Source organism: Mobula birostris, chromosome 8, assembly GCF_030028105.1.
Source record: "Mobula birostris isolate sMobBir1 chromosome 8, sMobBir1.hap1, whole genome shotgun sequence".
In the NCBI taxonomy this organism is placed as follows: Eukaryota; Metazoa; Chordata; class Chondrichthyes; order Myliobatiformes; family Myliobatidae; genus Mobula; species Mobula birostris.
The window spans coordinates 49,867,459-49,886,224 of NC_092377.1; the positions used below are offsets into that span (position 1 = coordinate 49,867,459).

Below are 18,766 nucleotides of genomic sequence, written 5' to 3' on the forward strand. Positions count from 1 at the left end.
CCCTGGGAAAAAGCCTCTGACTATCTACACGATCACGCCTCTCATCATCCTGTACACCTTGATCAGGTCACCTCTCATCCTTTGTCGCCCCAAGGAGAAAAGGCCGAGTTCACTCAACCTTTTCTCATAAGGCATGCTCCCCAATCCAGGCAACATCCTCGAAAGTCTCCTCTGCACACTTTCTATGGCTTCTACATCCTTCCTGTAGTGAGGCAACCAGAACTTTCTTTGGGAGGTGGGAGGTGGGCGGGGGTATGGTTTTTTTCCTCCTCAGAAGCTGTTTTCGAATTTTTAGCCAACTTGTTGCTTGGTTACCATTTCTCAAGGTTTATGGGTTGGTTTTAACTTACATTTTAACCCTTCCTTTAAATAATATTAAAAATGGACCAAACTATTAATTTACTCAGTTTTAACGTGAAAGGGTTAAATCACCCTGTTAAACGTAATAAGATTTTTGCTTATTTCAGGAAATTTAAGGTCCCTATTATTTTTTTATAAGAAACTCACATACGCAAATGTGATAATTTATGTTTTTTTAGCTGTTGGAATGGACTTTGTTTTCATTCTTCTTTTCAGGCCAAATCTAGAGGAGTTTCAATTCTTACAGATAATAAACTTTCCATTGTCCAACATAAAGTAGTGTCTGATACCAATGGATGTTTTGTTCTAGTTTCAGGAAAATTAGATATTAAATTTATAGTATTTGCCAATGTGTATGCCTCAAATGTAGATGATCCAGGATTCTTTGAGCTTTTTTTTTGTTTTTACCAGATCTGAGTCTTTATTCTCTGGTGAAGGGAGGAGATTTTAACTGTTGGCTAGACTCAATTTTAGACCGATCATATTCTAAACCAGCGTCTCTTAATAAATCAGCTCTGTTTATTCAATATTTTTTATTGAAATGTGGTATTGTTGATGTTTGATGTTTTTTATATCCTTTAGCTAGGGAGTACTCATTTTTTTCCCATGTTCATCATACATATTCCAGGATAGATTTTTTTTTATTGATAGATGATTTCATCAGTTCGTTCCTGTGAATATAAAGAGATTGCTGTCTCGGATCATGCTCCTGTATTTCTATCTTTAAATCTCCCTGGTCTTCCTCAAACAAACAGATTTTGGCATTTTAATACAACTTTGTTATCTGATAAGGAATTTAAAAAATTTCTGGAGAGGCATATTATTTTGTTTTTTGAAGAGAATAAACAGGAAGAGACTTCTAATCTTATTGTATGGAATACTTTCAAGGCTTATATTAGAGGACAAATTATTTCTTAGACTGCGAGTGTTAAGAATAAAGCTAATAAAGAAAGAACTGAATTAGCCAATCAATTGAAACAATTAGATCAAAAATATGCTATAGCTCCAGATCCTGTTTTATATAAAAGATGTGTTGAAGTTAAAACTAAATATGATTGTCTGTTAACATATGCTTCTCAGGAGATATCAGAATGTGTGATATCCTTAGATGCTGAGAAGGCCATCGATTGGGTTGAATGGAATTATTTATTTAAAACCTTAGAAAAATTTAATTTTGGACCGGATTTTATTCAATGGGTTAAATTACTTTATCTATCTCCTGCTTGGGTTCTTACTAATTTTCAAAATTCCAAACCATTTAAACTTTACCACGGAACTAGACAAGGTTGTCCGTTGAGTCCTTTGCTCTTTGATTTAGCTTTAGAACCCTTAGCCATTGCTTTTCGAGAATGCAATTGCTTTTCGGGAATGATGTCTGTGGTATTTAAGGAGAGGTATTACTCACAAAATCTTGCTTTACGCTGATGATATATTGCATATATTGCTTTTTATCTCTAATGCTGAGATCTCGTTACCTTGCGTACTTTCTTTACTCTCCCGTTTTAGCCAGTTTTCAGGACATAAATTGAACCTACATAAGAGTGAATTATTTTCTTTAAATAATTTGGTATCAATTAATACTAATCTCCCTTTTAAAATTGTAAGGAATCAATTTACTTATTTTGTTGTAATAGTCACGAAGAATTACAAACACCTGTTTAAAGAAAACTTTCTTACTTTATTGAACCACGTAAAAAGGATATCATTAAATTGGTCACCTCTTTCAATATCATTGGACGAATTAATTCTATTAAAATGAATATTCTACCTAAATTTATATATCTTTTTCAGGCTTTACCCGTTTTTATTCCGAAATCCTTTTCTGACTCTCTTGATTTCTACTTTATCCTCTTCTATATGGAAAAATAAACATCTTGGATTAAATAAAGTTAATTTCAAAAATCTAAAAAGTCTGGAGGTTTAGCCTTACCTAATTTTAGGTTTTATTACTGGGCAGTTGATATACGATATCTTACGTTTTGGCTATATTATATTAATCATGTAGACTGTCCGGTACGGGTTTCTTTAGAAGCTAACTCTGTTAATAAATCTTCTATTATTTGCCTTCTTGGATCCTCACTTCCTTTATTTGTAAGTAAACTAACTGATAATTTAATAGTTAAACATACTCTGAGGATCTGGATACAATTTAGAAAACACTTTGGTTTATTGAGATTTTCCCTTTCAAGTCTCACTTATTTAAAAAATTTTTTAAACCCTCCATGACTGATTTAGTTTTTAAAGAATGGGACAGGTTGGGTATTAAATGTTTTTGGGATCTCTTTGTTGGAGGAAATCTTTTTTCATTTGAGCAATTATCAGCTAAATATTGCTTACTCAAAACTCACTTCTTTAGATATTTACAAATCAGAGACTTTTTAAGATCTCAATTATGCACATTTCCTATAAGCTCAGATAACAGCTTACTAGACGTAATTTTCAATTTGACGCCTTTTCATAATGGTTCAATATCTAATATTTATGGCATGTTACTGGAGACGAGGAATGTTCCTTTAGACAAAATTAAGAATCTCTGGGGACAAGATTTACAGACATCAATATCTGAGGAAACTTAGAATGAAGTTTTTAAACTGGTTAATACTTCATTGTTATGTGCTCGCCATTCCCTCATACAATTTAAGGTGGTACATAGAGCTCATATGACTAAGGATAAGCTAGCTTATTTTTATTTGGATATATCTCCCTACTGTGACAGATGTAATAATGGAGAAGCTTCATTAATTCATATGTTTTGGACTTGTCCGAGTCTTGAAAGATATCGGAAGGAAGTTTTTCGAACTTTTTCTTTATTTTTCAAAGTCAATTTTAAACCTAATCCTCTGACGGCCCTATTTGGTATTGTTGCAGGACGAGATATCAAGCTGAAGACATCTGATTTACATATTTTGGCCTTTAGCTCTCTTATAACTAGGAGGGTGCTTTTGTTTAAATGGAAAGATATTTTTCCTCCTACTCATGCTCAATGGTTATGCGACGTTATGTCATGCTTAGATTTAGAGAAGATTCGTTGTTCAATTTCTGAATCTCGTCAAGACTTTCAAACATTGTGGGGACCTTTTCTGAATTTTTTTCAAAACCTTCAAGTCGTTTAAATTCAGATATTGGCTATTATTATTTTTTATTATATGAGAAGGTATTTTACCTTTTTTCCTCCTTAATAAACAGCTTTGGTCTTGGTAGGGGTTAGATTCTTTTTTTTGTGATAAATTAGTATATTTCAATATAACTATTGATTAACTTACATGAATATGGGGTAATGAGATTGTTATTATGAATAGATATAATGTAATTGGTAGCTTTAAAAATCTTTTGTGACCTTTTATATATACTTTCTTGTACTCTGTATTCTTCTATGTAGAAACTAATAAAAATATTGGAAAGAGAAGAATTCAGCAGGTCTTTCACTGTGTACTGTGCTGTACTTGCGCCTTTGTTAGTGTCCGTGATGGCTTTCTTGTGCTGTTTAACTCTTGCTGTTTCATCCTGTAGCTATTGATGCAGTTCATGATATATTCTGGCATTCAGGTTTGTAGTCATTGCCAATTTGTTGAGTCTGTGCAAAACTACGTGTCGATTAAATGGAAGCACACAAGCAGGAGATGGCTTTAACTGGTGTATTCACATTGTAGTGAGAGAGAGAGAGAACAATGTGCATATATAGACAACAGTGCATGCACAGACAACAGATCAATACATGGTACTAAGGGGTGGGGGGTGGGTATCATTGCTCTCAAAGAAATGGGTCCATACATCACAAACAGTGGCAAATGAAACCAGCTTGGATGGGCACTGATGAATTGGGCCAATGGCCTTTCTTTTTGTTACATTACTGTGTGATTCTAGCAGCTGATTCATCATATTTGAGCTTAAACATGATGGCTACCACTGTTCGTCTCTTCCCCAACCTCTATCATATGACAACTTATGCTGCTTAGAAAATTTGGCAATTTTGAATTCAATTTGTCGTGTTTCTCCTCATTTGTAGAAATCAGCCCTGGTTATCCGTGGACCCCAAGATGTGAGAAAGAAGGAGCTGGTGTTCTTGCAATTCCATCTCAATGAAACAGAAGAGTATTTCAGTGCAATTGGTTATCTCTTATTCGCTTCATTTGATGAGTTTTGGGAGAGGTGAGAAACTAGGGAAGGGACTTTAATTCTGTGGATTGATGTGGCTGAGTGGAAAGACTTAATACTTTGTTGGTGCCTACTGATTGTTACCTAAAACATTTTAAATGAAGTAAATGTTTATCAAATGCTTATCACACAACTGTGTGACCAGGTTCTGCCCTAACTTCTACAAGTTTGCAGATGACACCACCATAGTGGGCTGAATCTCAAAGAACAACGAGTTGGAGTTCAGGAAGGAGATAGAGAGCTTAGTGACATGGTGTCATGACAATAATCTTTCCCTCAGTGTCAGGTATACAAAAGAGCTGGTGTTTGACTACTGGTACGGGGCAGTGCATATTCTGCTGTTTATATCAATGGTGCTGAGCTGAGAGGTTTGAAAGCTTCAAGTTCATATGAGCGAACATCATCAATTCAACCGAAAAGACACTTAGCCAAGAAAAGCCTACTTCTTCAGGAGGCTAAAGAAGTTTTTGCATGTCCCCTTTGACCCTTGTCACTTTGTCTAATACTTCATACAGCCAACACCATTAAAGACCCCATACGTCCCAGGCATTCTCTCTTCTCCCCACTCCCATCAAGCAGAAAATCCAACAGCCTGAGAGCAGTACCAACAAGCTCAATATGAGCTCCTGTCTTGCAGGCAAGACTATTGAAAATCCCCTAGTATGGTAAGCTGGACCCTTGACTTCACAGTCTATGTTCTTATGACCTTGCTATTGTCTGCCCACACTGCACTTTTTCTGTCACTGTAACATTTAATTCTGCTGCTATTGTTTTATCTTGTACTCACACAATGTACTGTGATAGAGCTGATCTGAATGCAAGCCAAGTTTTTCACTGTACTTCGGTACATGTGATAATAATAAAGTGATTTACCATTTTAAATTATAAATCAGTGTTTGCCTTTCATGCAAAGTCAACTGGACTTACTTTGAATAAAAACAGAAAATGCTGGACACAATGAGTTGATCTGGCAGTATCTCTGTGAAAAGATAAACGGGGTATTGGTTTAGATCTGAGGCCTTTCTTCAAAATTGGCAAAGGATGTACACAAAAATGGATGGATCCGCAGTAGGAAAAAGTAAGCTCAGTGTGGAAAAGGGTTGCTGAAACAATAGGTCTTCTGAGAAAGATTTGCTTGTGGATGGTGGTCAGCAGAAAGAAATGGGCGTATGGGGTGGGGGACTACAGAGCTGGAAGCTGCGGAGCTAAGATCTCCCAAAGAAGTGAGGCTTGTGACTATCTGGGAGCGGTGGAGGGCATCAGAGGGGTTATGGATGTAAGTGGAAAGGAAATTTAAATGTAGTTATTCAAGCTTATTTGGTTACCTGGTTACAAATACAAATAGTATTCATCAGTTTAGTATCAGCAGATGACATGGAAATTCAAAATCTGTGTTGCCATTTGTATTATTGTCTGAATTTGATAATACAGAAACTTATCTTTTTTGGGACATAAGTGGATAGATTGAAGAGAATTACATAACTGATATTGCTTAGAAATATGATTTTTCTGGTATACTGGTCAGTCCTACTTTTAGTTCACTACACACTCCAACTTACCTAATCTCATCAGTATAACCTTTATCCCTCATGTTTAGATACAGCTTCCACTTAAACCTTTTAATGAAAATGCTGCCTATGATGTTCAGTGTAGGCAGGGCACTGTCAGCTGTTCTACTGTCTTATGTTAAGAGTAGTACTGATGCCTGATCACTGACACTATTACTTTTGTTTGGCAGTAGAATGGTATCTTTTTTTGCCAAATTATTACTGTCAAATTTAAAAGTGACAGTGCTAAACTTTTGTAACATCGTCGCTGAATCCTGATGTTCTGCAATATTTTGCACATGATTATAACCCATTTTGAAAACCAAACATTGACACCTGGCATTTGTCTTTCAGTCCTGACAAAGCACAGTTCATGCAGGACTGTGAACGTTCTTACTCCATCTGGACTTTTTCCGGTGGTTTCCGAACATGGGTCAAAATGTCTCTGGTAAAAACGACAGAGGAAGATCGAAGTAAATCAGTGGAATTCAGACAAGAGGTATGGTGAACATTGTGTGAAGGGCATGGATAGATCTATGTTGCAACAATGCCACAGACTGTTATCATTTCTTTGTGGGGTTTTGTTACATGAATAAATGTGAAACTTATTTCTTGAATATAAATCAGTAAATTGGATTGTAACCATCTTCCTTTCCATTTATTGTCTGAAATCTCCTTTTAGCTCCTGACAACCTATTATTATGAACCAAACAAGCAGGGGAGTCATAATTATTAATACATTGGTATATTTAGTCTTTGCTATGTTCCCTGTAAGGAAAGAAAAGTCACTAATGAGAAGAAAGTTGAAAGTTAACCAGCTAAAACTAGCAGCTATCTAACTGATGAGAGAATAGATTGAGTGTGTGGCAGAATAGGAGGAGTTGATAGAATTAATAATCACATGATGTCAGAATAGCTTTGAGAGGAAGGCAGTCAAGTTGAGATTGTTAAAAGGGAAATAGTACCAGAGTGTGATGTAGCATAAAACCAAGAGAAGAATGTGAACATCCAGATGGAAGGCAGGACATGAATTTGGATATGGATTGGGAAGGTTTACAAGGGTTTTGTAAACAGGCTTGAGGTGACTCAGAACAGCATTTTTGAAAGCTGAGGGTGTAACAAGGTATTAGTAATGGTATTAGTAATGGTTAATTATAGGTAATAGTAAAGAGAAGAAAAGTGAGAATAATATTTGAAAATACTTTTTTAGACTTGGACAATAATACCAAAAGTTAGAGGAACCGAATTAGGTTATTCAGCTCACAGCTGATTCTTTTCCTCATTCTTCTGCCTTATCTTTGTAACACCTAACTCCTCAAGAACCTATCAATCTTTGTCTTAAATACACTCAATGACTTTGCCTCCACAGCCCTTCATGGCAACAAATTCCCCAGATTCACCACCCTCTGGTTAAAGAAATTCCTCCTTATCTCTGTTCTAATGGGACATTGTTTTGGCTGTTTTGGCTTCAGATCCTAAACTCCCCTACTAGTGGAAACATCCTTTCCACATTCACAGTCTACCTAGGCCTTTCAGAGTTGCGTAGGTTTCAAAAAGATCCTCCCTCATCCTTGACTTCCATTGAGTACAGGCCCATAGCCATCAAACATTCCTCACACACTAAACCTTTTATCCACAGGATTATTCTTGTAACCCATTTCTGGACCCCCTTCAGGGCAAGCATAACCTTCCTTAGAATCCTTGTGGCCCAGTATTGCTCGTAATATTCTAATTGTATTGACCAACACATTGTACAGCCTCAGCAGTACATCCTTGCTTTTATATTCTAGTTCTCTACAAATAAATGCAACATTGTATTTGCTGCTTTTACTATCAACCAAACCTGAAAATTAACCTAAGGGAATGCTGATGTAGGACTCTCAAGTTCCTTCATGCCTTCGGTTTCTAAATTCCCTCCCGTTTATAAATTAATCTACACCTTTATTCTTCTTCCCAAAGTGTCACACCCAACATTTCTGAATGCAGTATTCCATCTGCCACTTCTTTGCCCACTCTCCTAGCCTGTCTAGGCCCTTCTGTAGAATCATTGCCTCTACATCACTACCCGTCCCTCTGTTTGGTTCCCTTGGGAGTCCTAGACTTAGTGAGGATGAATAGGCTCCTATATTTTCCACAGAAGCTGCCTAACCTGCTGAGTATTTCCTGCATTTTTGTTTTATTCCAAATTTACAGCACTTGCACGGTTTAGCTTTTAGTAAACATACTTAAACCCACTTTATCCAGATGTGTTCATATTTTGGTGTAGAAAATCAAAAAAACTGCAGAGGCTGGAAAGAAACAGAAAATGTTGAAAAACAGAAAATAGTCGGCAGGTCAGGCAGAATCTGTAATAGGAGAAACAGTTACTTTATTGGGTCCTCGACACTTAGGGAGCTTTCCAGCATTTTTGATTTGATTTTTATTCTAAACAAGGCTTTTTATGTTCACACAGTCCACTCTTGTGAGATATAACAACCGTCAGCATGGTTCTGAACAGAATGGCCAGCGGTTCTTCATTGTTTTTGAATGGAAGGATCCGTTCATTCAGGAAGTCCAAGATGTAAGTGGGATTATCGTTCACTGCCGATCTGTGTATGTTAATTGGCTGAGTGACTGGAGAATTATGTGACAGCCTCACACTGTACCAGTGTGGTAATACATTAGAAAAAGCTGACAAGGACCATCTGGGTCATCTCAGGTGGCATTAGCAATGTCTATATTGTTTCTACATTTGAGTATCTCCTCCTTTAATTAAGATAAATATTATTGTTTCAATGATAAAATGCAATCAAATAATTTCTCAAGGGGTAATGGATTGATATAGATCAGCAGATGACTTGGGCTTGTGATATTTAAGGTATAAATCTTCCAGTCATGAAATGTGAGTATCACTCACAACACGCTGGAGGAACTCAGTAGGTCGGGCAGCATCTGTGGAAAAGATTGGTCGACGTTTCGGGCCGGAACCCTTCGTCAGGACTGTAGGGGGAAGGGGAAGAGGCCCTATAAAGAAGGTGGGGGGAGGGTGGGAAGGAGAAGGCTGGTAGGTTCCAGGTGAAAAACCAGTAAGGGGAAAGTTAAAGGGGTGGGGGAAGGGAGGCAGGGAGGTGATAGGTGGGAAAGGTGAAGAAAGAATAGGGGAAAACACAATGGGTAGTAGAAGGAGGCAGAACCATGAGGGAGGTGGTAGGCAGCTGGGGGAGGGGGTACAGTGACATAGGGATAGGGGAAGGGAGGGGGAGGGAATTACCGGAAGTTGGAGAATTCTATGTTCATACCAAGGGGCTGGAATTTCCTGTACTTTAGGAAAATAGTGTATTTTCCTGTACTTTATGCAGTTAATAATCACAAATATAAATCTGAACTTGTTTGGATTAATTATCCTTTGACCATTTGCAGATAGTCACAGCTAATCAATGGAATACAATTGCCATTCTGTGTGGTGTTTTCTTGGCTTTATTCAAGGCAGCAGAGTTTGCAAAACTTAGTATTAAATGGATGATTAAAATTAAAAAGAGACAGCAAAAACGCAAGGCCCAGGAACTGAACCAGATAAGTTGAACAAAGGCTGCAATTTGAGCCCTTTGAAGGTATGCATTTCTGATCCATTCTTTTTTCTCCACCCAGTACATTCTGTGGAAGCTAAAAATTATGACTGCCAATGGTTTTTATGTGATTATAATTAATATGATGGAATTGGATATTTTAGGCTTGTGGAATTAAAACATTTTATTTTCATTGTCAAATTGTCTGAACTTGGGTAATCACAAAATAGCATACCACAGCATTGTACATGTAAATTCCTTGAGTCTTTTTTTGGAGTGTGGTTCCCTATGTGTTAAAATATATTTCTAAGACAGTTATGCCATTGGGCAAATGTTTCTGTCTAACTGTGCAACTATTGTCTTATTGATTCTTGACCAGTGCTTGATGTCAGCATCCACTGTTGACATTCATGTTATTGATGTGAAATTCAAAGCAATGCTCAGACATTGCAATATACTTGAAAGTGGTGGCAGTAAATAGATTGTAAGGGGTCTGTGCAAGATTAATATTTATATGCTGCTAGTGGTTACAGTGTATGTGCACTGTAGTTTGCAGTATACGATAAATGGTTGTTGAATTCATCTCTAACTTTATAAATAAGCTTAGTTACATCTACACACTGCCAATAATTTAAAGTTGCTATTTTCTATGTAAATTGGAAATACAACTCAAGAATGGGATCTATGTACTTCAGGAATCATGACAGTTTTAAGCAATTATTAGAGGGAATTGAATATTTTGGTAGAAGGGAAATACAGTTTGGAGCATCTGGAAGATCCCTACATTAATAAGCTCACTTTAAAATGTTTTGAATAAAATGTGATGAAAACAGTGAGATGCTAAATTTTTCATAGCCATGTATTATGTCTTCATGTGTTAAATGAACTTATTCCTGTTTTGGCTGTCTTCCTCTCATTTTAACAAGGATTTGATGAAAAACTTAATTTCAGGGGAATTTTATTTCATTTCTTTTGACAATTTATAAATCTCTGACTCTGGCATAAATATGTGGAACCCCAGTGATGATACTACCTAGTTGTCTCAGATCAGGGTAGGATTCCTGATTAAAACACTACGATAGGAACCTATGGCACGTATAAGCCTCAAAAGGCTGTGTTGACCACCTGCTCCATTGGAGGGAGGCAGAAAAGAGCCTGTGCATTCCTATCTCTTCCCTAAATTGACAGCATACTGAAGGTACAGTCCTGCTCTTTAGTGGGAAAAGAAAGCTTATAAAAGATCATAGGCATTCAGTGCAGAACCCAGGTTTGGTTTTACCTGGGTAGCATTCAATTCCCTTAAACAGTTTCGCACTCTGTTGCAGTCATCAACTGTTCAAACTAATGTCAATGCAGTAAAATTGTAGAGGTTTTTATCTGTGACAAGATAAATTGTTAGTTATTAAATATCAAAAGACATGCCTTTGTTAAAAGGGAATTTAACAACTGAGTGCTTCAAGGAAATGACAGAATTAATGGAGTAAAATTGCTGTGCATATGGATTTTTGAGGCATTTTAGGGCATTTAATTAATTGCCACAGATTAGGATTAATGGGATAGTGTAGCATAAAATCAAAGATTAAGATTGGTTGTTTATCAGGTTGGAATGAAGTTTACAGAAAGTTTAACCTCAGGTAAGCATTATGGACAAAAGGTAGAGAGCCAGTTATAGGCTTGGATTTGAGAATCCAGAATATAATCTTAAAACATGCAAATGATTTACAATTTGGAAATGTAGTAAGAATAGAAGTAGACTTCTACGGGACATACAAACTGATGAAATGGACAGATGTATGGCAGATGAAATGAAAGTAGACAAATAATGAAGTTAATCTCTTTGGAAGAAAAGCTACTATTACACTATATAATTTAAAGATGCCAAAGGACAAAAACTGGAGGATTACAGACACAAATATCTGAAAATGGTAGTAAAGTGTTGGATTGAAGTGCTGTTATTATATAAATATTCTGGATTTCCAGTTGAAACATTAGAAAATCTAGAACCAAATATTACCAGAAATTTAAACAATTTTCCCTTCAATAACAAACACAATTTATGGCTAAATAACAAAAATGTCAAAATGCTCTTCAGTAGTGAGTTCATGCCAAACTACATTCAATACTATGGTGGATGAACAATTGCCTCAAGGAGGTGGATTTCAGGGAAGATCTAAAGATAACTGGGAGGATAGAAAGTAGATATTTTTAAGAAGAGAATTCCAAAGCTTAGGGCTTGGCTACTGAATTAAGTAACTTAATCATGCAGTATCCTACAAATCTTATTTTATTGGTCTCTTTTGCTAGATAAAATTCAAGCAATATTTATGCTGGACAATATTTTTATGTCAGAGCATTAACAAACATTTGTGATAGATTCACTGTGTTTGCAGATACTTACATCTGGACACCAGAATCTGTAATTTCACTTTATCATGATGGTAGTTATTCAATACAATTATAGGAGTAAGTTGAAGGCACCACGTACTTTTAAGTTATGAACCAGTCACATTAGATTTTTGAATTCACTCCCTGAAAAATAGAATTAAAAATTACTATTTCTTGATGGGCTCTTTTATAGACGATCAAAGTACATTAGCTTTATTTATTTAGATATACAATGTGGAATAGCCCGTCCACCCCTTTGAGTCACGGCACCCAGCAACCCCTTATAATCCTGATTTAACCCTAACCTAATCACGGGATAATTTACAATGACCAATTAACCTGTCCAGTTTGTGTTTGGACTGTGGGAGGAGAGCTGAGGACCCAGAGAAAACCCATGTATTCCACGGCGAGGATGTATGGAGACTCCTTACAGAGGTCACTGCGGTTGAACTCTGAACGCCAACTCGACTTGTAATAGCATCATGCTAAACACTATGCTGCCTTGGCACCTATGATGTGATTCATTATACACTTATCATCCATTGCCATAAGTCAGTACACTCAGTGGCCTGTTTATTACGTGCCTCCTGTACCTAATAAAGTGGCCAATGAATGTTTGCTTGTGGTTTTCTGCCGCTATAGCCCATCCATTTCAAACTTTGACTTGTCCATTCAGAGATGCCCTCTGCACACCACTGTTGTAAAGCATGGTCCTTTGTTAGCTTGAACCAGCCTGGCTATACTCCTTTTCACCCACAGAAATGCTGCTCACTGGATGTTTTTTTGTGTGCATTGCACCATTCTCTGTAAACTCCAGAAGAGTCTGTTGTGTGTGAGATCAGCAGTTTCTGAGATACTCATACCACCCCCACTGGCCACAACAATCATTCCACGGTTAAAATCACTGAGATCACAACTCTTCCCCATTCTGATGTTTGGTCTGAACAACTGAACCTCTTCTTCTTAAACTGCTTTTTATTGGTGGTTGGCAGACTAACTAAAAAGGTGCCATCTACTGAACTGGAGTGGGAGGATGATTCAGGAGAGTGATCCGAACACCTACCAGCACCCTAAGAAGAATTAATACTAATAATAAGGATGATAATAATAACTCAATAAATAAATATATAAGCACCTGATGCTATTGACTTAAATTATATTAAATATCTGAACAAGTTTCAAGAATTTAAATACGTTCACATGGCCATACCTCACCAAACAATATTGCTTCCCAGGGTCTGCTTTTTCTCCCACTCATATGCCCTATATTCCAATAACACATATGAGACTGTCTCTGGAAGTTGACACAAACTACATTCGCCTTAAGTATGTTTACCAAGTCTAAACAATATGGCATTTAAACCAGTATGGCTGAGTCTAAGCAGAGTAATTCCTCCCTTCTGGGCCCTCCTCTTCTCCACAGTGCCTTTTTCTCAATTCCATATAAATCTCTCCCCTTTAATTGTGTGTTCCAATCCCTGCCAGATTGAGAGAACATTGTCCTTAATTAAAACCTTTGTCTTCCCTTTACTTATATGAATATCAATAGCACTGACTTTCATAGATTGTTTAGCCAACCTATTGACCTTTTCATTTCCTTCCACCCCTACATGGGCTGTGATCCACAAAAGCATACACTCTTAAAACATTGCAGCCATAATAATCTTTGTCTAACTTACAGCAAAACATCTGGACAACTATTGAACATACCCACTTTAAGACTACACAATACATACAGAGAAGGAATCAAACAGCCACCCAGATAGGCTCTACATCTTCTATACACTGCAATGCAAGAAAGATTGCCACCATTTCAATTGTATAAACTGGAAGTTTATTAAATAACCTTTTTCCAATTGACACCTGGAAGTCTGGGACATAGACTGGGTCTGTATCTGTAAACACTGGAACCATTCTATAATATTAATGATGCATGTATAGAGTCACCACCGCCTCTTCAGATACACACTGGGCACATTCTGACAGTCTCTCCTGAAGAGTCAAATCTATCCTACGTAAAGGAAATAGGCAAGGAGCAATAATGGATAAAGCTACACTAGCAGCATAGGACATATTAGACAGAGCCATGTTCTCAGCTTGATCATTCCCTTCCCAACCAAAACTACATATCCTGCAATCCTGATGCTCCCGACAGTTTTTCAATATACTCTTAGTTGAATGATCATCCACATGACTACGGAGATTTACCCAATACATCACATCCTTCTGCAGTCTTCGCAAAAACAATGGCATCTGACCCATTTCCATCTGCAGAGCAGAGATAGAAGACTGAACAGCATCACGACACAGGTGTAAAGCCTGGACATTAATAACATCTGGTGATTTCAAAGGTGAGGAGGCAGCAGACCCGTATGCAACACATTCTCTCAAGTATTTTATTGACGTGATGCTTCCATGTAAGTTTCACATCCATCCATATACCAAGGAACATAATCACTGACAGCTGTTCCAACCTTTGTCCATAGTTTAAGGTCAACAACAGGCCTATTGATCTATTTTCCAAAACAAATAACCTGAATCTTTGCTGAAACCTTAAATCCCCACTGCTCACTCCATTTCTCTACTTCCTGTATAGTAGCCTGAACCTTATTAATTGTAAAATCTAGATTCATACCCTTTTCCCAACAGTCCCATCATCAGCATACAGGGACTTGGAAATGTCAGGATCAACTTCAGAAAAAAATATCACTACTTATAATATTGAATAGAACAGGACTACAAACACTCCCATGTGAACATAGAACATAGAATAGTACAGCACAGTACAGGTCCTTCGGCCCACAATGTTGTGCCAACCCTCAAACCCTGCCTCCCATATAAGCCCCCACCTTAAATTCCTCCATATTGTCTAGTAGTCTCTTAAACTTCACTAGTATATCTGCCCCCACCACTGACTCAGGCAGTGCATTCCACGCACCAACCACTCTGAGTAAAAAACCTTCCTCTAATATCCCCCTTGAACTTCCCACCCCTTACCTTAAACCCATGTCCTCTTGTATTGAGCAGTGGTGCCCTGGGGAAGAGGCGCTGGCTATCCACTCTATCTATTCCTCTTATTATCTTGTACACCTCTATCTTGTCTCCTCTCATCCTCCTTCTCTCCAAAGAGTAAAGCTCTAGCTCCCTTAATCTCTGATCATAATGCGTACTTTCTAAACCAGGCAGCATCCTGGTAAATCTCCTCTGTACCCTTTCCAGTGCTTCCACATCCTTCCTATAGTGAGGTGACGAGAACTGGACACAGTACTCCAAGTGTGGCCTAACCAGAGTTTTATAGAGCTGCATCATTACATCGCGACTCTTAAACTCTATCCCTCAACTTATGAAAGCTAACACCCCATAAGCTTTCTTAACTACCCTATCCACCTATGAGACAACTTTCAGGGATCTGTGGACATGTACCCTGAGATCCCTCTGCTCCTCCACACTACCAAGTATCCTGCCATTTACTTTGTACTGTGCCTTGGAGTTTGTCCTTCCAAAGTGTACCTCCTCACACTTCTCCAGGTTGAACTCCATCTGCTACTTCTCAGCCCACTTCTGCATCCTATCAATGTCTCTCTGCAATCTTTGACAATCCTCTACACTATCTACAACACCACCAACCTGTGTCGTCTGCAAACTTGCCAACCCAACCTTCTACCCCCACATCCAGATCGTTAATAAAAATCACGAAAAGTAGAGGTCCCAGAACAAATCCTTGTGGGACACCACTAGTCACAATCCTCCAATCTGAATGTACTCCCTCCACCACCACCCTCTGCCTTCTGCAGGCAAGCCAATTCTGAATCCACCTGGCCAAACTTCCCTGGATCCCATGCCTTCTAACTTTCTGAATAAGCCTACCGTGTGTCAAATGCCTCACTAAAATCCATATAGATCACATCCACTGCACTAACCTCATCTATATGCCTGGTCACCTCCTCAAAAGAACTCTATCAGGCTTGTTAGACATGATCTGCCCTTCACAAAGCCATGCTGACTATCCCTGATCAGACCATGATTCTCTAAATGCCTATAGATCCTATCTCTGAGAATCTTTTCCAACAGCTTTTCCACCACAGATATAAGGCTCACTGGTCTATAATTACCCGGACTATCCCTACCACCTTTTTTGAACAAGGGGACAACATTCGCCTCCCTCCAGTCCTCTGGTACCATTCCAGTGGACAACGAGGACATAAAGATCCTAGCCAGAGGCTCAGCAATCTCTTCTCTCACCTCGTGGAGCAGCCTGGGGAATATTCCGTCAGGCCCCCAGGACTTATCTGTCCTAATGTATTTTAACAACTCCAACACCTCCTCTCCCTTAATATCAACATGCTCCAGAACATCAACCTCACTCATATTGTCCTCACCATCATCAAGTTCCCTCTCATTGGTGAATACCGAAGAGAAGTATTCATTGAGGACCTTGCTCACTTCCACAGCCTTCAGGCACATCTTCCCACCTTTATCTCTAATCGGTCCTACCTTCACTCCTGTCATCCTTTTTTTCTTCACATAATTGAAGAACGCCTTGGGGTTTTCCTTTACCCTACTCGCCAAGGCCTTCTCATGCCCCCTTCTTGCTCTTCTCAGCCCCTTCTTGCTTCCCTATATTCCTCAATAGACCCATCTGATGCTTGCTTCCTAAACCTCATGATCGCTGCCTTCTTCCATCTGACTAGATTTTCCACCTCACTTGTCACTTGTTCCTTCACCCTACCATTCTTTATCTTCCTCACCGGGACAAATTTATCCCTAACATCCCGCAAGAGATCTCTAAACACCGACCACATGTCCCTAGTACATTTCCCTGCAAAAACATCATCCCAATTCACACCTGCAAGTTCTAGCCTCATAGCCTCAGAATTTGCCTTTCCCCAATTAAAAATTTTCCTGTCCTCTCTGATTCTATCCTTTTCCATGATAATGCTAAAGGCCAGGGAGCGGAGGTCACTGTCCCCCAGATGCTCACCCATTGAGAGATCTGTGACCTGACCCGGTTCATTACCTAGTACTAAATCTAGTATGGCATTCCCCCTGGTTGGCCTGTCCACATACTGTGACAGGAATCCGTCCTGGACGCACTTAACAAACTCTGCCCCATCTAAACCCTTGGAACTAATCAGGTGCCAATCAATATTAGGGAAGTTAAAGTCACCCATGATAACAACCCTGTTGTTTTTGCACCTTTCCAAAATCTGCCTCCCAATCTGCTCCTCTGTATCTCTGCTGCTACCAGGGGGCCTATAGAATACCCCCAACAGAGTAACTGCTCCCTTCCTGTTCCTGACTTCCACCCGTATTGACTCAAAAGAGGATCCTGCTACATTACCCACCCTTTCTGTAGCTGTAATAGTATCCCTGACCAGTAATGCCACCCCTCCTCCCCTTTTTCCACCCTCTCTATCCCTTTTAAAGCACTGAAATCCAGGAATATTGAGAATCCATTCCTGCCCTGGTGCCAGCCAAGTCTCTGTAATGGCCACTACATCATAATTCCATGTATGTATCCAAGCTCTCAGTTCATCACCTTTGTTCCTGATGCTTCTTGCATTGAGGTACACACATTTCAGCCCTTCTACCTTACTGTGGAGGAGTACCATTGGATAAACTTCAGAATGCACCTTACCCACCCTAATCTGTATGGTCCACTAAAAAAACAATTCTTTTAACCCAGCTATACATTTGTCCACCAATCCCAAGACTTCCCAGTTTTATTAACACTCCTCCTTCCAAAGCATTTCATAAGCCTTCTCAATTTCAAAGAAAACTGTTACTACAACCTCCTTATTAACTTGTGCCTTTCTAATATCAGATTCCAGACAGTGTATTGTGTGCATTAAAATCACACCAAACTAGTCTCGAGTCCTATGACCATCAAGTCTCCAACACTTTCGAGGTTAATCACAGGGAGTATAAAAATTAATTACGATTTTCCCATATTTATCCTATATTTTTACCACTAGCTCATAAGATTCGCCTACCTGTCCCACCCTATACCCTATTTCATGTTTGACAAAAGTAGCTACAGCACACTGACACCCGAATCCCCGATCCTTCCGTACTACATCATATCCTTGTAATACAAAATCCAACTGAGCTTTCAACCAAGTCTTTTGAATACAGATAACATCTGGGAGAGAAGCCATATCCTCCACAAACTTTAAATTCCTGACCATTAACAATCAAATTCCTGGCATTTCACTGTAAAATAGTAAGCAGCATTAATCAAGAGACTATCAACTGAGAGTTCCATCATCTAATACCTCACATACCATCTCTAACAACAAACCTGCAATACCAAGATATTTATTTGCAGCCTTCAAAATAATTTTTGTTTTCTCTCTTTGACTGTTAGCTTGAGAGGTACAGTTGACTACATCAGCCATAAAGGACACAAATACTACCTTATCCACTATCAAAGTTTCATTAGGAATAAATGAGTGAGCTAACAAACCATTTCTTGTTGTACATGGATTCTGGGTACAAACCTCTCACCCTCATCAACTTCCTTGACCTTCTGTTGGATTTCAGTCTCATGTGCTAAACCTCAGCTGTTTTTTTATGAATTACACACCCTCCATATGCAGCATTATGTTCCCCATTATATTACAACAGTTCAATTTAATGCCGTCACCACATGCTCCATAGACATGTTCACCACCAACTGAACTTCTTGGCCATGTCTGCATGCTTTATGCATTGAGTTGTTGCCGCATTAAGGAGCAGGTGGACCTAATCAAGTGGCCAATGAGTGAATATTTC

The 18,766-nt window shown here is 38.5% G+C and overlaps 1 protein-coding gene across 3 annotated transcripts in view; it reads left to right on the forward strand.

Moving 5' to 3' along the window:
* Window positions 1–18,766, forward strand: part of pacc1 (proton activated chloride channel 1) — a 55,717-nt gene that overhangs the window by 22,818 nt on the left and 14,133 nt on the right. For all 3 annotated transcript variants that reach the window (XM_072265170.1, XM_072265171.1, XM_072265172.1), the window contains 4 exons: window positions 4,367–4,509; window positions 6,417–6,561; window positions 8,515–8,622; window positions 9,462–9,652. In XM_072265170.1, the coding sequence (XP_072121271.1) occupies window positions 4,367–4,509; window positions 6,417–6,561; window positions 8,515–8,622; window positions 9,462–9,623 (558 nt within the window). In that variant the 3' untranslated portion in view covers window positions 9,624–9,652. The remainder of the gene's footprint in view (window positions 1–4,366; window positions 4,510–6,416; window positions 6,562–8,514; window positions 8,623–9,461; window positions 9,653–18,766) is intronic.